General features: G+C 45.7%; 1 protein-coding gene and 1 long non-coding RNA gene across 4 annotated transcripts in view; one reads left to right on the top strand and one right to left on the bottom strand.

Annotated features, from left to right (window-relative positions):
* LOC142748280 (uncharacterized) overlaps positions 1–3,574 on the bottom strand; it is a 64,015-nt gene extending 60,441 nt beyond the window's left edge. Inside the window, exon 1 of the long non-coding RNA XR_012882214.1 lies at positions 3,488–3,574. This is a non-coding gene — a long non-coding RNA (uncharacterized LOC142748280). The remainder of the gene's footprint in view (positions 1–3,487) is intronic.
* Positions 1–23,379, top strand: part of LOC142748279 (zinc metalloproteinase-disintegrin-like MTP4) — an 85,426-nt gene that overhangs the window by 32,240 nt on the left and 29,807 nt on the right. For all 3 annotated transcript variants that reach the window (XM_075855380.1, XM_075855378.1, XM_075855381.1), the window contains 7 exons: positions 3,074–3,150; positions 3,451–3,529; positions 10,778–10,854; positions 11,017–11,197; positions 19,048–19,110; positions 20,803–20,874; positions 22,112–22,281. In XM_075855380.1, coding sequence (XP_075711495.1) covers positions 3,074–3,150; positions 3,451–3,529; positions 10,778–10,854; positions 11,017–11,197; positions 19,048–19,110; positions 20,803–20,874; positions 22,112–22,281 — 719 coding nt within the window. The remainder of the gene's footprint in view (positions 1–3,073; positions 3,151–3,450; positions 3,530–10,777; positions 10,855–11,016; positions 11,198–19,047; positions 19,111–20,802; positions 20,875–22,111; positions 22,282–23,379) is intronic.

Genomic DNA, 23,379 nt, shown 5'->3' with positions numbered 1-23,379 from the left:
AGCCCCACTTTGACTCAGACGCCAGCAATGTGGAGGTGGGGTACTGCTATGGGCTGGTATTATTAACGATGAGCTAGTTGGACCTTTTTCATGTTGAAGATGGACAAAAAATCAACTCCCAAACCTACTGCCAGTTTTTAGAAGACACTTTCATCAAGCAGTGGTACAGGAAAAAGTCTGCATCTTTCAAGAAAACCATGATTTTTATGCAGGACAATGCTCCATCGCATGCATCGAAGTACTCCACTACATGGCTAGCCAATAAAGGGTTTAAAGAGGCTCTGTCACCAGTTTAAATCTTCTCTATCTTCTACCTCATCTAATAAACGCTTTGATGCTGAATTTGTTTTTTTAAAACATTTATTATTGACAATGTTCTGATCATTTTTAGATTTATTCGAAATTTTTCTAAATGCCCAAATGGGCGGTTTTTTTTTTTCGTTTTACCAAGTGGGCGATGTAAATCAAAGTGTATTACGCTGACCAATCAGCATCATGCAGTTCTCTTCATTCATGCCCAGCTTTATTCACAGCAGAGCGTGATCTCACGAGATCAAGTTGTGACGTCACTTACTCCTGCAGGTCCTTCACTGGAGTGACGGGAATATCTTGCGAGATCACGCTGTGCTGTGAATAAAGCTGGGCATGAATGAAGAGAAGTGTATGACGCTGATTGGTCAGCGTCATACACTTTGCTTTACAACGCCCACTTGGTGAAACTAAAAAAAAAACGCCCAGTAGGGCATTTAAAAAAAAATTGATTTTAAAAATAAATCTAAAAATGATCAGAACTTTGTCAATAATAAACGTTTTTAAAAAAAAACAAAAAAAAACAGTAGTTATCTACATCAAAGCGTTTATTAGATTAGGTAGGAGATAGAGAAGTATTAAACCGGTGACAGAGCCTCTTTAAAGATTAAAGAATAATGACATGGCCCCCTCCCTCACTGGACCTAAACCCTATTGAGAACTTGTGGGCCCTTCTTACACGGCAGATTTACGGTGATGGAGAACAGGACACCCCTCTGATCATTGTCTGGGGGGCTGTGGTTGCTGCTGCACAAAAAGTTGATCATCTACAGATTAAGAAACTGACAGACGCCATGGATGGACGGCTTATGACTGTTATTCAAAAGAAGGGGGGCTATATTGGGCACTGGGTTTTTTTATTTTTTTAAATGTCAGAAATGTTTATTTGTAAATTTTGAGTTATTTGTTTATTATTCTCACTTTGCAGATAGATGAAAATAAAGAAGTGAGATGGGAAAATGTTCCTTTTTCATTTAGTTACATAATAATTCTACACACATAGATATTCTCCTAAGAAAGCCAAAACCTCACTTTTACTTAGAAATATTCAGGTTTGAGGTTTATTAACATTTTGGATTGACCGACAGCACTAGAGTTGTTCAATAATAAAACTAATCCTCAAAAATACAACTTGCCTAATAATTGTGCACACAGTGTCTCTCTCTCTCTCTATCTTCTATCTCTCTCTATTTTCTATGTCTATCTATCTATCTATCTATCTATCTATCTATCTATCTATCTATCTATCTATCTATCTATCTATCTATCTATCTATCTCTCTCTCTATCATCTATCTATCTATCTATCTATCTATCTATCTATCTATCTATCTATCTATCTATCTATCTATCTATCTATCTATCTATCTATCTATCTATCTATCTATCATCTATCTCTATCTTCTATTTCTATCGGATCTATCTCATATCTATTTTATATCTCTCTACCAATTACCAATTGATATTACCTTTTGCATGTATTCCATGTATAGTCTGTATATATAGGCTGACTTTATGCCTACGTTTTGATGCTTTGCTATGACAGGTAAATATGTTTTGTGCAGAACCACTGATCTGGATATTTCTATAGTTGTGGTGTATTCTGTGCTCAGTTACTGCTGGTGTGGTTATATTTGAGACGTACCTCCATTTCCTGGTAATGCCTGACTGGTTTATACTTTGTGTTCTTCAATGTAGTACTCTTTCACAAGTAAATGAATGTTTATAGGAAAGTCATGTCTAAAAGTGGCAATGGATGGCGCTATTTTCCCCCACTATGACTGATAATAACAGCATGTCTATATTACCAAAACAGTTACAATATTTATCTGACATTTGTCATTAATGAAGGTGCAATAGTTTATCTACAATTGATCAAGAATTAACATTGTGGAGCAATGCAAGGAAAGGATTTTTTATAGGGAGATCATTCCCAATGTAGGGAAATATTGTTAATACGTTTTCTGTTTAAAGTGAATTTCTACTTATTAAAATAATTTCATTTTTAGGTCCAAAATGCTTTTTTGGTTACTTGCATACATTCAGTTATTTTGTTTCAGAGCTCGTCCCCTGCTTCCTGTTTTACCGTCATTGAGTTAATATGGTAACATACTGACTCCCACCACTAGGGGGAGCTTACTGCATAAGGTTTTATTATAGAATCGAATGGGAGCAATAAGTATGTAGTGAACTCCCCCTGGTGGTAGCTGTATGTAGCCTGATTTTTGTCATTGAGCATGACCACTCAAGGAATTTTGATTCTGCAACCACAAAATGTAGTGCTGACCCATATATATTAGACCAATTTAGATAAAATTATGGGCATTCATGTAAGAATAGCTGTATTCAATCATGAAAAATATGAGAAAACTGAGAAGAGAAAAAATTTTCCTTTTTGCCCAGCTTAAAAGTGATGTCCTTTTTTGTTAAAAAAAAAAAAATACCCAACTATAAGCAGATCACAGGGTCATCTGCTGCTGTCCTCAGCAATCAGCCAATGTCTGTGGAGGAACCTGGCAGCAATGTTCAATTTCCCTGCAGCGCCACCACTGGGGAAATTAAACCTTACACTGTCTGTCTGTGAGATACATGGACATTACACGTCCTCCAGCGCAAGAGACACTCTTTGTAGCCACTCACTGTTCTGACAACGTTTTTAATGTGTTCAGATCAATATGTTTTTGGTAAACCCTTCAAAACATGTCCTCTCTTTACCTGCCACTTCCATATTAGTAAGTATATTGTAAATGTGCTTCTCTTAACAGAGTGAATATCCAGACCTGGTGCAGTACGGGCTAGAAGTGAATGGTAAACCAATGGTTCTTCATCTAGAAAAGAATGAGTGAGTGTTCGCTGCTGGTCCAATATGTCCTATATAAAAAGGCCATTATAAAAAGTTTTATAAATTATTTTAATATTCTGTTAGGCGTATTAAACTACCGCCTTCCCTTGATACTATCAAAATTTTCCCAGCATTTACCCTGTGCTGTATTATCCCTCCCCTTGACACATAACCTAAAAGCAACCCATTGCATGAGATAAAAAATCAAAGGAGATAATTAGTTGACCCCTCGGCCTTAGACTTGGTCCCTGGCCTGTTACTCTGCGATGTATTCTAATACATTTCCTGCTCTTCTTACAGAGACTTAATATCTGAGAATTACACAGAGACTCATTACCTGAAAGATGGTTCCCCAGTTACCACCAGTCCTGAGATGAAGGTAAGGTCTTTCCTATCACTAAGAGGGTCTTCGGAAATATTCTCCCTGTATGCCAAATATACACACATGTTATAGACAATTTTCATAAGAGTGTGGGAGGAAACCTGAGATACCAACATGAGCACAGGGAGAATATACTAATTCCATATCAAAGCCCTCATCTCTTCTGTAAGGTCTATAAACATACAGTGTTGAGGCATCTTGAAAAATCTATGTTGTATGTATTTACATTCATTTGGTTCGGTTCTAAAAATCTTCTATGAAAAAAACATTGGCATACAAATCCCCAGGGCCAGAACATAGGGAGGTCAAAAGGGGCAAATGCCCTGGGGCCTTCACCACTTAGGGGCCTTCTAAACAACCCAGTTTCCTCTTGTCCATCAAACCTGTAATGTCCGTGGCTGCGGGCTGTCAGCTCCAGCCTCCCGCTGACAGCCGCAGTCACAAGTCGGCAAGCGCTGGCCCCAGCCTCCTCCTCAGGAGACGCCAGCGCTTGCATCCACTCACCTCCGCCGGAGCCCGCAGGGTGCGCGCGCACGCTCGTCCCCGCTCTTAAAAGGGCAGCGCGCGCACCGGACATCTTGAACGACCTTTGACCCGTGAGTACCCTGGGCTATAAGAGGGGTCCAGCCCCCTAGTTCGATGCCTGAGCGTTGTTAGTTTTCCCAGTCTGTCTTGCAAATGGTCCCTTAGTGTTTCCCGTTCCTGTTGTTACCCGTACCTTGTTCCCCGTTCCTGTTTCCCGTGCTTTGCCCTAGTATCTAGTCGTGCCACGTCCTGTGTCATCTGCCACGTCCAGAGGAATCTTCCACGTCCCGTGTCATCTGCCACGTCCCGTGTCATCTGCCACGTCCGGAGGAATCCGCTACTTTCTGTGTCATCTGCCATGTCCGGAGGAATCCGCCACGTCCTGTGTCACCTGCCACGTCCGGAGGAATCCGCCACGTCCTGTGTCATCTGCCACGTCCGGAGGAATCCGCCACGTCCGGAGGAATCCACCACGTCCTGTGTTATCTGCCACATCCGGAGGAATCCGCCACGTCTGGCGCAAATTGCGGCTCCTGTGTCATCCGCCACGTTTGGCGCCATCTGCTGCACCCATCTCATCTGTGCCAGAGCTGCGGCCACCATCTGGACTATTCAGGTACCCTTGTGCGGGACATTGTATTTCTGGGGTGTCCTGATGTTTGGCCAGCTACCTCCCCGCTGCGGCGGTACGGCCTAGTGGGTCCACTAACCCGCTTCGTGACAGTATGCTCAGGCCATGGACCCCGCTGGTCAACCTGAGACGTTGACTACACAAGCCATGCTGGCTGAGATGGAGGATCTCCAGTCGCGACAAGACCAGCTCCTCCTGTCGGTGAACGCCTAAGCCCATCGGCTGCTTGCTCCGTCCACAGTCATCACTGCACCCGTTCCTGCGGTTCCGCCTGCTACACCTCCTGTCTGTACCGGTACCAACCCCCTGTGTTTCTTGCCGCTACCTCCACGCTATGACGGAGATCCGAGGTCCTGCAGGGGATTTTTGAATCAGTGCCTGATCCATTTCAGACTACATGCCAGGTCCTTCTGCTCGGATGACGTCCGGATCGCCTTTATCATCTCTCTCCTTACCGGCAAAGTCCTGGCATGGGCCAATCCTCTGTGGGAACATCAGGGACCTGAGACCCGGGACTTGCAGTGCTTCTTACGGACCTTCCGCTCCATCTTTGAGGAGCCCGGAAGAGTTTCTTCTGCTGCTGCATCCCTGCTAACCCTACACCAGGGAGACCTCTCCGTGGGCGAGTATGCCATTCAGTTCCGTATCCTGGCTGCTGAATTGACCTGGAACAACGAGGCTTTGGTGGCTACATTCTGGCAGGGACTGTCTTCAGGGATCAAGGACGAGCTGGCTGCTCGCGATCTGCCATCTATCCTGGACGATCTTATCCTACTCGCCTCCCGCGTCGACATGAGGATCTGGGAACGTTTCCAAGAGGTTCTCCGGGAGAGAGAACTTCCTAGGCTGGATTCGGCAATCCCGCAATCCTCCTCAGTCGTCCCACCAGAGTACCCGATGCAGAGTAATTATGTTAAATTGTCTACCCAGGAGAAACAAGACAGACGCACTTCTGGACTTTGTTTGTATTGCGGCCATGGAGGCCATATTGTGCGTCTGTGCCCCCAGAGGCCGGAGAGACCCCATTGCCTAGGATTGGTTGGAGAGACAACACTAGGTGGAACAGAATCTAACAGAGGATTCGCTTCCAAACTGACTATTCCTGTGACCCTGGTATCCGGCGACAGGACGCATCAAGTCTCTGCCTATCTTGACTCTGGCTCTGCTGCAAATTTCATCCAGAAAGAGCTTGTGGACCATCTTCAGCTGCCCACAGTTTCCCTGGAGACATCTTTGGCTGTGGCCTCAGTTAATGGACTGCCTCTGCCTGATCCCATTATCTCTAAAACCAAGTCGTTGAAGCTCCAGGTTGGAGTACTTCACTCTGAATTTATTTCGTTCCTTGTTTTGCCCAAGGCCATCAATCCTGTTCTGCTGGGCCTGCCTTGGCTTCGACTTCATGCCCCAGTCCTGGACTGGAATTCTGGAGAGGTTCTCCAATGGGGCTCCAAGTGCCATGGTCGTTGTCTGTTGCAGATCCATCCTGTCAAGCCTTCTCTGCCTCAGTCGCTGTCGGGACTGCCTCCCCATTTTGCTCAGTATGCAGATGTTTTCAGCAAAAAGGAGGCTGAGACGCTGCCTCCACATCGCACCTATAACTGCCCCATTGAACTGGTTCCTAATGCCTCTCTTCCCCGTGGACGGGTATATCCTCTCTCCTTGCCTGAGTCTCTATCCATGTCGGCCTATATAAAGGAGAATCTGGAGAGGGGTTTTATACGAAAATCTTCCTCCCCGGCCGGGGCTGGATTCTTCTTCGTTAAAAAGAAGGATGGATCCCTTAGTCCCTGCATTGACTACAGAGGCCTCAACCTGATCACAGTCAAGAACAAATACCCGTTGCCACTCATCTCTGAGCTATTTGATCGCATACGTGGGGCCAAAATTTTTTCTAAGCTAGACCTGCATGGGGCTTACAATCTAGTCCGGATTCGCCGGGGTGACGAATGGAAGACGGCATTTAACACCCGGGACGGGCACTACGAATACCTGGTGATGCCCTTCGGACTGTGTAACGCTCCAGCAGTGTTTCAGGAGTTCGTTAACGACATCTTCCGAGATCTACTCTATGTCTGTGTTGTTGTTTATCTCCATGATATTTTGATTTTCTCCCCAGATCAGACGACTCATCGGAGGCATGTTCGTCAGGTTCTACTACGATTGAGGGAGAATCATTTATACGCCAAGCTGGAGAAGTGCGTCTTTGAGAAGAGTTCTCTGCCCTTCCTGGGCTACATCATCTCGGATCAAGGCCTCAAGATAGATCCTGAGAAAGTGAAGGCTGTCCTGGAGTGGCCACGTCCCCAAGGCTTAAGGGCCATACAGCGGTTCCTGGGATTCGCCAATTTCTACCGGCAGTTTATTCCTAACTTCTCTTCTCTGACGTCTCCCATCTCGACCCTTACCAAGAAGGGTGTGAACGCCAAAGTGTGGACTCTAGAGGCAGAGTCTGCATTTAATAGCCTGAAGAGTGCCTTCACTTCAGCCTCGATCCTCCATCACCCTGACGTATCTCGGCAGTTCTCACTGGAAGTGGACGCTTCCTCTGTCGGTGCAGGTGCACTTCTGTTCCAGATGAGCTCCAAAGGAAAGGCTGTAGTATGTGGCTACTACTCTAGACTGTTTTCCTCTGCTGAGCGCAATTACTCCATTGGAGATCGGGAGCTGCTGGCCATCAAATTGGCTCTGGAGGAGTGGAGACATCTTCTGGAGGGCGCTGCTCACCCCATCCTGATCTTCACCGACCACAAGAACCTCACTTACCTTCAGTCCGCTCAAAGACTTAATCCTTGTCAAGCCAGGTGGTCGCTGTTCTTCACCCGTTTTCTGTTTGCGCTCCACTACCGTCCCGCGGACAAGAATGTGAGGGCAGATGCCCTGTCCAGATCGTTTGAGACGGTAGACACGGTGGAGTCCCTCCAGACCATCATAGACCCGTCCTGCATCGTCACTGCTAATCCTCTGCAGGTTAGAGACATCACTCCTGGGAGGACTTTTGTTAGGTTGGCGGACAGGAGAAGAATTCGCCGCTGGGGACATAGTTCTAAACTTGCTGGGCACGCCGGTGTCTGTAAAACCCGAGACCTGATCGCTCGTCACTTTTGGTGGCCCACGCTACATAAGGATGTTCTGGACTTTGTCTTTTCTTGCACGGTGTGTGCCTATAACAAAGTGACTCACAGCAAGCCTGCCGGCCTGCTTCAACCTCTGCCTGTGCCCAATGCCCCCTGGCAGCACATTGCGATGGACTTCGTCACTGACCTTCCCCCCTCAGCAGGATGTAACACTGTCTGGGTGGTGGTGGACCGGTTCTCTAAGATGGCTCATTTTATCCCGTTGACCGGCCTACCTTCTGCTCCTCGTCTGGCAAGTCTCTTCATCCAGCACATCTTCCGCTTGCATGGCTTGCCTCTTCACATTGTGTCCGACCGGGGGGTTCAGTTTACCTCTAAGTTCTGGAGAGCCCTCTGTAAACTCCTGGATGTGAGATTGGACTTTTCCTCTGCCTATCACCCCCAGTCCAATGGGCAAGTTGAGAGGATCAACCAGATCATGGAAAATTATCTCCGCCATTTCATCTCTTCACAGCACGATAACTGGGTACAGCTTCTACCATGGGCCGAATTTTCTTACAACAACCACACAAGTGAGTCCACCACTTCCTCTCCATTTCACATTGTCTACAGTCAACATCCCAGAGTCCCTCTTCCTGTGTCGACTTCATCCCAGGTTCCCGCTGCTGACTCTGCATATGGGGACTTCCTGCAAATCTGGCAACAGACCCGGTCCTCTATTTTGCTGGCAGTAGATTGCATGAAGCGAAAGGCAGATACTAAGAGAAGAGAGCCGCCTCAGTATCTTCCGGGGACTAAAGTCTGGCTGTCCTCTCGGAACATTCACTTGAAGATGCCCTCATACAAGTTCGCTCCCAGGTTCCTTGGACCATTCGAGGTCCTGCAGCAGATCAACCCTGTCGCCTACAAGCTTCGGCTTCCTCCTACCCTCAGGATTCCCAACTCCTTCCACGTCTCCCTCCTGAAGCCTGTGATGCTAAACCGCTATTCCAAGACTCCCAGCCCTGCGGTTGCTCCCAGCGGCTCCTCGGACATCTTTGAGGTAAAGGAGATCTTGGACACCAAGAGAGTGAGAGGAAAGACCTTGTATTTGGTGGATTGGAGGGGGTTTGGTCCCGAAGAGAGGTCCTGGGAGCCAGAGGGGAACCTCAATGTCCCTACTCTTCTAAAGAAGTTTCTCTCTCGCTCCGGTCCCAAGAAGAGGGGGCGTAAGAGGGGGGATACTGTAATGTCCGTGGCTGCGGGCTGTCAGCTCCAGCCTCCCGCTGACAGCCGTAGCCACAAGTCGGCAAGCGCTGGCCCCAGCCTCCTCCTCAGGAGACGCCAGCGCTTGCATCCACTCACCTCCGCCGGAGCCCGCAGGGTGCGCGCGCACGCTCGTCCCTGTTCTTAAAGGGGCAGCGCGCGCACCGGACATCTTGAACGACCTTTGACCCGTGAGTACCCTGGGCTATAAGAGGGGTCCAGCCCCCTAGTTCGATGCCTGAGCGTTGTTAGTTTTCCCAGTCTGTCTTGCAAATGGTCCCTTAGTGTTTCCCGTTCCTGTTGTTACCCGTACCTTGTTCCCCGTTCCTGTTTCCCGTGCTTTGCCCTAGTATCTAGTCGTGCCACGTCCTGTGTCATCTGCCACGTCCAGAGGAATCTGCCACGTCCCGTGTCATCTGCCACATCCCGTGTCATCTGCCACGTCTGGAGGAATCCGCTACTTTCTGTGTCATCTGCCACGTCCGGAGGAATCCGCCACGTCCTGTGTCATCTGCCACGTCCGGAGGAATCCACCACGTCCTGTGTCATCTGCCACGTCCGGAGGAATCCGCCACGTCCGGAGGAATCCACCACGTCCTGTGTTATCTGCCACATCCGGAGGAATCCGCCACGTCTCGCGCAACTTGCGGCTCCTGTGTCATCCGCCACGTTTGGCGCCATCTGCTGCACCCATCTCATCTGTGCCAGAGCTGCGGCCACCATCTGGACTATTCATGTACCCTTGTGCGGGACATTGTATTTCTGGGGTGTCCTGTTGTTTGGCCAGCTACCTCCCCGCTGCGGCGGTACGGCCTAGTGGGTCCACTAACCCGTTTCGTGACAAAACCTTTCCCAGCAGCATGACATGCTGGATGAAGAAAAGATAAAGCATTTTAAATTTAAGGGGCTCTGCCAAAAATTATCTAATGTGTATGTTAGCTATGTATTATATGACATTGTTACTGAACAGGGGCCACCCACCACATTTTTCAGGCAGGGGCCTCCACCAACCTTGATCAGGTTCTGCAAACTCTAGAGAAATGGGTCTCTTACTGGGTTTGAACCCATGGCCCTAGTCCTACTAGTCAGCAGGGGTGCTACTGTGCTCCCCAGATCTATGACACAGGTTTGGAAGATATAGTCCTAAAGCCAGCCATAGCTAGAGCTACATGGCAACTTTGGCCAAAACACAAGCTACGAATCTAAAGATCGATGTGTTGCACTGTGTACATTTAAGTAATGTAAGTCAATGTGGCCTTATTGTGACCCGCAAGTTGCCGCGACTGTCACAAGAAATCCTAACTTTTTGTATTACTTGCGACTGGTCACGGTAACTTGCGGGTCGCAACACGGCCATATTTACTTACATTACTTCGATGTACGCGGAGTGCCATAGCAATCTTTGGTTGTGCTCCCTTTAGACGCAGCCAAATTTGCCATCTAGCCCTAGCCTTAAACACTCATTTTGGTGAGAGTTATTTCACCCGACTCTCTCATAAATATGCACGCTTGGTTGGACCAAGCAGATTTGTTATTTCAATGGGCAGAGGGGAAAGGGCTGCTACCAGATCCCTCTGGCAGGGGCTTATCTCCAACAGGCGTGACCCTTCTTTCCCTCGACGTCTGATATGACAGGAGGCCACCATACACATAAACTCATTGGCCAAGCCCATCAATATAGGCGGATTCTGACGACTTTTCTCATTATATGAGTATGACCAGCTTAAGTTTTTAATGCAGGTGATGATTACTTATTTTTGCATCTTGTAGGATCACTGCTTTTATCAAGGGTATGTGAAGAATGACAACAGTTCACAGGTCAGCCTGAGCACATGCAATGGATTAAGGTGAGACAATAATCATGATCTTTATTTATAAAGCAGTAGAATATTCTGAAGTGCTTTATTACATGGGAAGCAATAACTTTACATGCCACTAGGAACGTTCATGCCATGGTCCGAGGTGAATATGGCAAATGACTCAAAAGATATATGAATATTTTCTTTTAGGGGCATTATTACGACACAAGAAAATAAATTCTTGATTCAACCTCTGAAGATGTCGGAGACTGGAGAACATGCTGTTTACCAGTATCAAGCCCAGGAGACCCCAAAAACCTGTGGTGTGGATGACACAAGTGCCAATGAGACAATCATGACCAAGATCGATTTCTCAATCAGCAGTAAAGAGGTGAGCGGGAGGAATTTATTAATCGTTCTATGCCAGTTTTCTGGTGTAGAAAAGGAGCAAATGCCACAAAAGTCTCCATTAACACAGTATATTACGCTTTTGGCGTCGCTCATGTCACTTTACCAAAAACTGTGTGGGCAGAGGCGTAGCTAGGTTCTCCTGCACCCGGGGCAAAGATTCAGATTGGCGCCCACCCCCCCAACTTATTTCCCGACATCTCCTTCCCCCTCGCCATGTTTTCTTTCCCTACCAATCAATGAGATGTAATTTTTTGTTCACAATTTTTTTAATGTAACTTGAGTATAAAAGCATTTCTACATTTTACAAGCGATATAGTTCTATAATGTAATTAACATAAAAATAAATTAAAAGAAAATAAATTAAAGAGGCCACACACAGCCCCCTGTAGATAGTGCCACACACAGCCCCCAGTAGATAGTGCCACACACAGCCCCCAGTAGATAGTGCCACACAAAGCCCCCCTTCTAAATAGTGCCACACACAGCCGCCCTTGTAGATAGTGCCACACACAGCCCGCTGCCCCTTTGCAAATAGCGCCACACTCCCCCCCTTTTAAATAGCGCCATACTCCCACCTCTTTTAAATAGCGCCACACTCCCACCCCTTTTAAATAGTGCCACACTGTGAACAGACCGGTGGGCAGTAGCCTACCGCTACCACTCTCCGCTCTGCCTGGTGTGACTTACCGGAGGAGCCGAGGAGGTCATTCGGCGCAGGCAGCGGCGGAATTTCTTCTGACTAGGGTTGGTGACAGCCAGGGCCGGCCTTAGCTTGGATGGCGCCTTGTGCGGGTCTCTCTATTGCCGCCCCCTACACAAACCAAAAATGAACCACATATATGGACACGCTGGAACATATATACTGTACATACATAAAGACAGATATTTAGACATACAGGCAAATATACATACACACATTCTGGAATATATACAAACAGGTAAATATATAGACGTACAGACACATATACACAGACACCGGCAGATAAATACACAGACAGGAACATATGCAAATACATAAAAGGCACAAATATACAAGCACAAAGACACATTTACAAACAGACTCATATATACGCACACAGGCACATATGTACACAGCACAGATAATGTAGTAGATGTTACCTGCAGTCCTATGTAACAACACAGATAACACAGTGATAACTCTCAAAATACAGATAGTGTAAAGGATCTGCCAGGCAGAGCTTCTGTGTCAAGGCCCATAGGTAATCAGTCTGCACCTGCTTCTATGTCTGTGAGACTGACTCCATCTTCCACCACTCAGGATGGCAGGCTTAGGAGTGGGAGAGCCTATCACAGCCTGGCCAGACGGAGCTAGCTCCCGCCCTCTGTCTATTTATACCTGCCTTTCCTGTTCCTCCTTGCTTGTGATTCTTCTCGTTTGGTTTCCTGGCCCTGCTGCAGCTTCTGAACTATTTGACCCTGCTTCATACTGACCCTGGCTTACGGACTACTCTCCTGCTCTGCGTTTGGTACCTCGTACACTCTTGGTTTGACTCGGCTTGTTCACTACTCTCCTGCTCTGCGTTTGGTACCTCGTACACTCTTGGTTTGACTCGGCTCGTTCACCACTCTTGTTGCTCACGGTGTTGCCGTGGGCAACTGCCCCATTTCCCTTAGTTTTGTGTACCCTTGTCTGTTTGTCTGTCGTGCACTTACTGAGCGTAGGGACCGTCGCCCAGTTGTACCCCGTCGCCTAGGGCAGGTAGTTGCAAGTAGGCAGGGACTGAGTGGCGGGTAGATTAGGGCTCACTTGTCTGTTTCCCTACCCCCTTCCTTACAGATAGTAGTGTTACCTGCAGTCCTATGTAACACCACAGATAACACAGTGATAACTCTCTGAGTACAGATAATGTAGTAGCTGTTGCCTGCAGTCCTATGTAACACCACAGATAACACATTGTAGCAGAGCTGAGATTGTAATTTAGCACAATGTGTTATCTGTGGTGTTACATAGGACTGCAGGCAACAACTACTACATTATCTGTACTCAGAGAGTTATCACTGTGTTATCTGTGGTGTTACGTAGGACTGCAGGTAACACTACTATCTGTATTTAAAGAGTTATCACTGTGTTATCTGTGGTGTTACATAGGACTGCAGGTAACACTACTACATTATCTGTTCTCAGAGAGATATCACTGTTATCTGTGGTGTTACATAGGACTGAAGATAACATCTACTACATTATCTGTACTCAGAGCGTTATCACTGTGTTATCTGTGGTGTTACATAGGACTGCAGGTAACACTACTGCATTATCTGTACTCAGAGAGATATCACTGTTATCTGTGGTGTAACATAGGACTGCAGGTAACATCTACTACATTATCTGTACTGTGTAGCAGAGCTGAGATTGTAATTTAGCACACAGTACAGATAATGTAGTAGATGTTCCCTGCAGTCCTATGTAACACCACAGATAACACAGTCATATCTCTCTGAGTACAGATAATGTAGTAGTGTTATCTGCAGTCCCTTGTAACACCACAGATAACACAGTGATAACTCTCTAAATACAGATAGTAGTGTTACCTGCAGTCCTATGTAACACCACAGATAACACAGAGATAACTCTCAGAGTACAGATAATGTAGTAGATGTAAGAGACAAACACATGCAGAGACACAGACACACACACACACACACACACACACACACACACACGCATACACACACACACACACACTGTAACATATGCACATACAAACACAGAGACACACATTACACACACATATACACACACACTCACCATGTCTCCTTGCTGACAGTTCAGGACGGGTTGTGTGCGGAGCTTCCTCTCTGCTTCTCGGCAGAGCACAGAGCACATGCAGGAAGGCTGCAGCACGGGAGTGGACCTGCCCCCTGACCTGAGTCATCTGACCTCTTGTCACTGACGTGAGGTCAGGTGACTGGACTGGTCCACTCCCTGGCCGTCACAGAGCCCAGTCAGAACACCGTAATACGGGGCACCTGTCAGAAGCGATCAGCTGCTCTTTGGCGACCCCCTATCCGTATCCTTCAGGTTGCCCCGCCTGCCCCACCTAGCTACGCCCCTGGTGTGGGGCTTAGCAAAAGAGACGGGGCAGAAATTGGCGTAAATTAAAGCACAAATCTGCTTCAAAACAATCTACTTCACCCCTCCGCTAGATTTTATTCAATTTGGAATAAAGCTTAATTTTTTAAGGAATTGGTCATGCAGGATATCTCTTCACTATATTCTGCTAGTGCTTCCCAGCTTCTATCTCTCTAGTCCCTTTATCTCATATCTATCTATCTATCTATCTATCTATCTATCTATCTATCCAAGGCCGGCCCTAGGATAGATGGCGCCCTGTGCGAAATGATCTTTCGGCGCCCCACCGCATCATTAAAAAAAAATTCCCCATAAAAAAATTATAATGCCCCTTTAGTGTAATCAGTATAATAATAATATTAATATTTAATAATATATTACAACCCCTTCAAGGACACAGTATTTTGTCCTCTAATTGTGCCCACAGTATTATGCCACCTGTAGTACCCCTACACAATATAATGTCCGCTTAGTGGCCCCCGCACAGTATAGTGCCCCCCTGTAGATTTTGCCATATAGCCTCCCTGTAGACAGTGCCATAATCCCCATCTCCTTTTTGTAGATCGTGCTATACAGTGCACCCACCTCTCTCTTGTAGACAGTGCCATACAGTCTCCCACCTCCCCCTTGTAGACAGTGCCCCCAAACAAAAACAAAAATTGACGAACTGAGATGCTCCACGGCGTCATCCTGTAGCCTAGTACAAAGTTTCCCAACCTTTTCGGGACTCGAGGCAGCACTGGAAAAATAAAATTTCCTCAGGGCCCCCCTACCAAAAATTGTTTCAAGAAAGACAGAAAACGGCTAAGAACAAGCACTACACTCATAGGGTATGTTCACACACTTTTTTTGTAAGGCAAAAAAAATCTGCCTCAAAATTCCTTCAGCAACTGACAGCGTTGTGTGACCTTTTTTTTGTGCTTTTTATAAAGCCGTTGAAGCGAATGCAAAAGACGCAGGAAAAAAAAGCTCCAAACGGGCGCCGCAGGTATTTTCTTGAAGACCATCAGTCCCCACTCACAGTAAAATGACCATCAGACCCCAACTCACAGTAAAATGACCATCAGCCCACCACTCACAGTGAAATGACCATCAGACCACCACTCACAGATTCCTCCTGTAGGTTGCGCCACACAGCCCCATGTAGGTAGCGCCACACAGCCCCTTGTGGGTAGCGCCACACAGCCCCCTTGTGGGTAGCACCACACAGCCCCTTGTAGGTAGCACCACACAGCCCACTTGTAGGTAGTGCCGGACAGCCCCCTTGTAGGTAGCACCATACAGTCCCCTTGTAGGTAGCGCCAGATATCCCCCTTGTAGGTAGCGCCCTGGTAGGGAGGGACGCACAGCCCCCTGCTATGGAATGCTGCACAGCCCCCTGGTAGGGAGTGCCGCACAGTCCCCTGGTAGGGAGTGCCGCACAGCCCCCTGGTAGGGAGTGCCACACATCCCACAGCCCTCTGGTAGGGAGTGCCACACAGCCCCCTGGTTGGTAGTGCCACACAGCCCACCGCCCGCTGGTTGGTAGTGCCACACAGCCCACAGCCCCCTGGTTGGTAGTGCCACACAGCCCACAGCCCCCTCATTGGTAGTGCCACACAGCCCACAGCCCCCTGGTAGGTATTGCCACACTGCCCACAGCCCCCTTCTAGGTACTACGAAATTACCCTGATAGCTGGCGGGCAATAGACATTCAAAAAAAGACAACTGTGCAGGAGCACACAAAATACCCAGCTTTCCTGGCTATCAAATAAATGTGTGGAAATAAACTAAGATATAACCTTTATTTAGACTTGCTAAAAGATTAATCATTTTATGTAGATTAAATAAAAGTTAGATCTTAGTTTATTTCGACACATTTATTTGATAGCCAGGAAAGCTGGGTATTTTGTGTGCTCCTGCACAGTTGTCCTTTTTTGTAGCTAGTGCCACACAGCCCACAGCCCCCTTGTAAATAGAACCCCCCCCCCTTCGAGTGTGGATAGCGCCACTGTAGCTCCCTGAAGGAGCGGAATCCCCGTGTGGTCGGGGATTCCACTCCTGGAGCACTCCTTGATGTCTCTGTCCATATATGGACAGTGATATCAGGGGAAACTCCTGAAGCGGAATCCCCATCCACAGCGTTGCCGACGCTGTGACCGTCGATTCTACTCCAGGAGAAGCTCCTGTTGTCTGTGTCCATGACGTAATTTGCTTCTCCTGGAGTGGAATCCCCGGTCACAGCGTCGGCAACGCTGTGACTGGGCATTCCGCTTCAGGAGTTTTCCCTGATGTCACTGTCCATATACATCCAGAGACATCAAGGAGCGCTCCAGGAGCAGAATCCCCGGCCACATGGAGATTCCACTCTTTCAGGGAGCTACAGTGGCGCTAGTAGATAGCAGAGCAGGGAGATACCTCCCTGCTCTGCTATAGTGCCGTCGCTACCGCTATAGCAGCCGCAGCGGCTGGTAGCGGCCCCACCGCCCTCATGCCCGGTGTCGCTGCTAGCAGCCACTGTGGCTGCTACAGCGGTAGTGATGGCCACTAAGTGAAGAAGCGCCCGGGCAGAAAGGCGACTGCCTAAGGCCGGCCCTGGGTGCAGTTAGCGAGTGGCACCTGAACCGCTGGTAGTTGCAACGGCGCGGGGATACACACACCCGCTGGCGCCCCTCTTGCAGTGTGGCGGCTGGCGCACTGTGTGACCGCACTGGTCGAACATATCTAAGGCCGGCCATGTATCTATCTATCTATCTATCTATCTATCTATCTATCTATCTATCTATCTATCTATCTATCTATCTATCTATCTATCTATCTATCTATCTATCTATCTATCTATCTATCTATCTATCTGTCTGTCTATCTATCTGTCTATCTATCTGTCTATCTATCTGTCTGTCTGTCTGTCTGTCTGTCTATCTATCTACAACTAAGAACAAATCAATTTATTTGATTTTGTTAATTCCATCTGTCCAGATATAAAGATGTCAGCATGTATTAATATTGAAAATACTTGTTGTTTTGCTGCTTTACTTCTCCTACAAGGACCTTGTCTGACATACTTTCCCTCTCACTTTGACAGTCATTAAAGAGACTCTGTCACCACATTATAAGTGCTCTGTCTCCTACATAAGGAGATCAGCGCTATAATGTAGGTGACAGTAATGCTTTTTATTTAAAAAAACGATCTTTTTTCACAAAGTTAGGAGCGATTTAAGTTTATGCTAATGAGCTTTCTTAATGCCCAAGTGGGCGTACTTTTACTTTCGACCAAGTGGGCGTTGTACAGAGGAGTGCATGACGCTGACCAATCGGCATCATGCACTCCTCTCCATTCATTTACACTGCACTAGCGATATAGATATATCACAATGTGCAGCTACATACACACACACTAACATTACTACAGTGTCCTGATAATGAATACACATGACCATCCAGCCTGGACGTCATGTGTACTCAGAATCCTGACACTTCTGACTCTTTTTTTTGTGAGATTCCGGCAAGTGAAACCAAATCTCGTTTAGCTCCGAGATCTCGCGAGATTTCGTATCCGTTGCTGGAATCTCACAGAAAAGAGTCAGAAATGTCAGGATTCTGAGTACACATGACGTCCAGGCTGGATTTCATGTGTATTCATTATCAGGACACTGTAGTAATGTTAGGGCTTGTGTATGAGGCTGCACATAGCGATATATCTATATCGCTAGTGCTGTGTAAATGAATGGAGAGGAGTGCATGATGCCCACTTGGTCGAAAGTAAAAGTACGCCCACTTGGGCATTAAGAAAGCTCATTAGCATAAACTTAAATCGCTCCTAACTTTGTGAAAAAAGATCGTTTTTTTAAATAAAAAGCATTGCTGTCATCTACATTACAGCGCCCATCTCCTTATATAGGAGATAGGGCACTTATAATGTGGTGACAGATCCTCTTTAAAGAGGATCTATCACTAGTTGAGTAACGTCCACATGCTGGGAATAAATGATTGACATGGATTCCATTTCATCCTAATCGCAATCATACAGGTTTATGTTTTCTAAATATGCAAATGAGGCTATACTAGCCAAGTGGGCGTCAACGCCTGTGATTCTCCTGAGGTGGAGCTACCTCACAGCCTCTGACACTGTCCTATCAGCATGAAGCTGCTTCACACAGTGTGAGAGACTGAGGATGGAAGGAGGGGGGATCACTTCTAATAGCCATATCTCTGGCTTTGGACCACCTAGAACAATGGTGAGAGGCTATGAGATAGCCCCAACCCAGAAGACTCGCTGGTGTTGATGCCCACTTGGCTAGTATAGCCTCATTTGCATATTTAGAAAAAAGCTCATAACTTTTAAAATAATAAACGTTTTGGGACAGAATTTTCACTATCTTTATCAGTGTGACAGCGCCTATTGCATTAGCTAGGAGATAGGGCATTACTAAACTAGTGGCAGAGCCTCTTTAAACTGCATCATTTGTTTAGACATAAACCTGTATGATTGGGATTAGGATCAAATGGAATCAATGTAGATCAATTATTCCCAGCATCCTATCCAATAACGGTTTTACTGACTATGAAGTAAACAGAGGCGTGACTTGGGAAAAATCTGTAACAGGGCTCCCCACCTTCCATTTATAATACTGGTTTCTTCTTATGTATCTTTAGGCTCCCTCGGGCATCTGCTAGCTCTGCCCCCTCTATAGCCACTCTCCTGACTATGGTGTATATTTATTACTGACTGTTGACGCTCTTCTGCTTTATCTCCACAGAAAGAAGAGTTCCTGCAGGCAAGGAAATATATCCAGCTCTATATAGTCGCAGATAATTCTATGGTAAGATTGTAGTGATTCTAGGCTAAAAATATTCTTAACATCTATGGTATGTAGTAAAGACATTACAGGTATTTAATCGTGTGCACATACCCTAACTGCATTTACGTCTGAATTTACGGAGCTGTTTTCAGGAGAAAACAGCTCCTGAATTTCAGACGTAATTGCTCGCACTCGCGTTTTGCGGGGCGTCCATTACGGACGTAATTTAGAGCTGTTCATTGGAATCAATAAAAAACGGCTCCAATTATGTCCCAAGAAGTGTCCTGCACTTCTTTGACGAGGCTGTTATTTTACGCGCCGTCTTTTGACAGCGACGCGTAAAATTACAGGTCGTCAGTACAGTACATCGGCAAACCCATTGAAATGAATGGGCAGATGTTTGCCAACGTATTGGAGCCGTGTTTTCAGGCGTAATTCGAGGTGTAAAACTCCTCCATTACGCCTGAAAATAGGTCGTGTGAACCCAGCCTAAAATGCATGCGGGTTATTGGAAAGCTCATTACTAAATCTAATAGCAACTAGCAATATAGTGACTATTAGGATACTTAACATTATCTTTAATAATAGCCATATTTGCTGGCCATATAACATCGAACTACAGAATGCAAGGTAAGGGTATGTTCACACTACCTATTTTCAGCCGTTTTTCAGGCCGTAAACGCCCGAAAAACGGCAGAAAAATCGGAAGCAGAACGCCTCCAAACATCTGCCCATTGATTTCAATGGGAAAACGGCGTTCTGTTCCGTTTACGTGTAAAAAAACGGCAGCAAAAAGGAAGTGCAGGACACTTCTTGGGAAGTTTATGGAGCCGTTTTCCATAGACAAAATGATAGTTTTTTACCGCTCAGACAGTTGTAGATGTAAAGTCTGAAGTGTCCATCAAGGGTTTGACCTTCCCCTCAGCTAGCATGCAGAAAGAACGATCCAAATTTCCACTGGTGTGTAGACTCTATTGAAAAAAGCTCCAAAGACGGCACAAAAAACGTCTGAAAATCAGGAGCTGTTTTCTCTTGAAAACAGCTCCGTATTTTGAGACGTTTGTGACTCTGCGTGTGAACATACCCTAAGGCTATAGCTCTAAGACATTGACATATTATATTTATTCATATTATTTCTTTATACATGAACCATATCTGTAGATGTTTGTATTCTATTCATATGATTATTATTGAAAATAAGGCCTGATTTACACGAGCGTGTGCATTTTGGGCACGCAAAAAACGCGGCGTTTTGCATGCGCAAAAGGCACTTAGCAGCTCCGTGTGTCATCAGTGTATGATGCGCGGCTGCGTGATTTTCTCACAGCCGCCATCATTATGACACTCCGTTTGGATGTTTGTAAACAGAAAAGCACGTGGTGCTTTTCTGTTTTCATTCAGAGTTTGACAGCTGTTGCGCGAATCACGCTGTTCGCACGGAAGTGCTTCCGTGCGGCATGCGTGGTTTTCACGCACCCATTGACTTCAATGGGTGCGTGATGCGCGAACAGCGCACAAAGATAGGACATGTCGTGAGTTTTTTCCAGTGGACTCACGCTGAGCAAAACTCACAGACTGTCTGCACTGCCCCATAGACTAATACAGGCGCGTACGACACGCGTGAAAAGCACGCGCGTCGCACGGACGTATATCACGCTCGTGTAAACGAGGCCTAAAGCTGAGAAATCTTATCAGTGATCTCCTTTCTTCCAGTACAAAAGATTTAACCGAAATAAAGATGAAATCAGGCAAAGGGTATATGGCATTGTTAATTTTGTCAACCAGGTGAGTTAATGCAGTGAGGTATGTGTGTGTGTGTGTGTGTGTGTGTGTGCGCGCGTGCGCGCGTGCGTGTTTGAGTGGGCAACATGAGTGTATGGCCAGGCTAGCCAGGCCAGTTCCTATTTATAATGGGGTTATCTTCATCTATAGGTGTCCTGTATTTTAGGAACCTTCATATTGGTACTTTCTACATAAGCAAATTATTTTAATGGTAATGGGAAATCTAAGTGAATACCTTGTCTACATGGGCTGGCCCTTTTCACAGATGATTACCGTTACCTGATGTTAATCCCTCAACGACCGGGCCTGAAAAGGCCTTAATGACCAGCTACATTTTTAAGTTTTTGCCTCTCTGCCTTTCAGCAGCCATAACTTTTTTATTTTTTATTGACCTGGCTGTATGCGGCCTTATTTTATGCGGAAGAAATAATTTATTTTTTTTGCGCGGTTTGGGGGTAGAAAAAATTCACTGTGTATGTTATATGGTTTAGTGAATATAGGAAAAAGCAATTCCCTGAAATGTTTTTTTTTTGTTTACTTGTTATAGCTAAATAACCCGTTAAATTAATTCTTCAGGTTATTACGGTTCTGCAGATACTTAATGTGTAGGTTTTATTCGTGTTTATGTGGGCGATAAAATATATTTTATGCAAAAAAAGAACTTTTTTTGGGACATTTTTTTTTGTTTATTTATTTTTTTGTTCATTTTTTTTTTATCCCCCTAAGAGATAGCTTTATGTACAACTTTATTTTTTACTTATAATGTATTATCATACCCTTGTATGCTAATACATTACACTGTCACAGTATCACTATGACACAGGCTTTTGTTAAGGCAGCATATAGTGTGCCCTAACAGCAGGCAAACTAAACAGACAGTCCAGGGGTCCTTTCTACGTCCCCAGGGCTGATTGCAGAGAGATTCCTCGGTCTTCGATCACGTCACCGGGTTTCCAGTGATGTGATCGAAGAGGGGAGTTCCCTTTATTCATGCCGCGGTCATAGACCACGGCGATCAAAGGGTTTAACAGCTGGGGTCGGAATGTTGTCCGTTCCCACCTTTGTTAAGAAGGCTGCTCTAAGTTCAGGAGCAGTAAGTTACAGGAGCGCTCACCAGCTCACAGTGGACGGTCGATGTCATTTTACTCGAATAATGAATCTAAATCTGGTGATTTTAATATCTGTATTTTATGACAATGTCCCTCATCCTCCATGGGATTATATCTAACCTCATTCTTAGGTGTATAAGCCCTTAAAAGTTTTTGTGGCTCTAACTGGATTGGAAATTTGGGACATTAAAGACCAATTTCAAGTGGAGACCTCCGCTGACATCAATCTGAGGCGCTTCTCAGACTGGAGGGCGAAAGACTTACTGCCCCGAAAACCTAATGACAACGCTCAGCTCCTAACGTAGGTTGCTCCTGTAAAAATCCAGAATGTATAATGGTGTTTACCATGTTAACATGTAAGAGATAAAAGAAGAAATGTTTATTTTGCAATTTTCTGATTATGTTTAAGAGTTGGGCATTACGCACCTGTAGTAGTGGATGTAGATTCACTGGGTTGCTTTGGATCTGACTTTGGGCTAAACCCGATAATGGAGTCTAAGGAAATTCCTGTTTGTTACCCTTTAGCCCCTATATAGGGTTCTGGACTTTGCTGTCGGAAATTCCCAGGTCACTACCCCAGGAGTAGTCTCTCATATCAACAGCTGATGTAGCAGAGAAAGAAGTTACCATGATGTGGGACCTAGACAGTAGTCAGATGGGCACAGGTCAGGACAGGGAGAGTTCAGTCGTAAACAGAAGTCGGGCATGAGTCAAGGCTGGCGGCAGACAAAGATGTAGTCGGGTATAAGCTAGGTCAATAACAAGTATTCACAACAGACGATATGCTTCAGCACAGAACTGGAAGAAACAAAACCTGTTGTTCAAGCAAGGAGAGGTGGGGATGGGTCCTTAAAAATATGGTGTGAAAGGGCATAGTCTGAAGACAGGTGCAGTTAGGGAGCACTGGTCCTTTAAAAGTCTGGTAGTTGCACATGCACACACCCACCAGAGGAAAGCTGCGTCTGCCAAGAACATTCTGAATTATTCTGAATTATTTGTGCATTATTTTACTGTTACCATCATGTATAAAAATTATAGAAGAAAAGAATTAGAGAAAAGTAAATAAAATATATAATATTAGTGTAGAAAAAAACTTGGATAAACACCAATCATTAGTGGCATGCATAAAGACTACCCAACGGGTTACATACTAGTACTGTAACCATAACACCAAACAACATAAGGTTTCTTCATGAAGAATATATAAAAAATATAACTGTTATATTTCTCAGATATAAGCTATGTAAAAAAATGTAGTAAATGTGCAAATCCTTTTCTATACTGTTTTTGTAGTGATTTTGAGTTATTTCTGATTGTATTCTCCATTCATATTTATATAGCGGCTTTCAAAAATCAGCTAGCTGCCCTTGGAAACTGACAACAATTTATTTGCACACTT

This window comes from Rhinoderma darwinii, chromosome 3, assembly GCF_050947455.1.
Source record: "Rhinoderma darwinii isolate aRhiDar2 chromosome 3, aRhiDar2.hap1, whole genome shotgun sequence".
Taxonomy (NCBI): Eukaryota; Metazoa; Chordata; class Amphibia; order Anura; family Rhinodermatidae; genus Rhinoderma; species Rhinoderma darwinii.
Note: the sequence above shows the minus strand (reverse complement) of the source record. Positions and strands in the feature narration are given on the sequence as shown.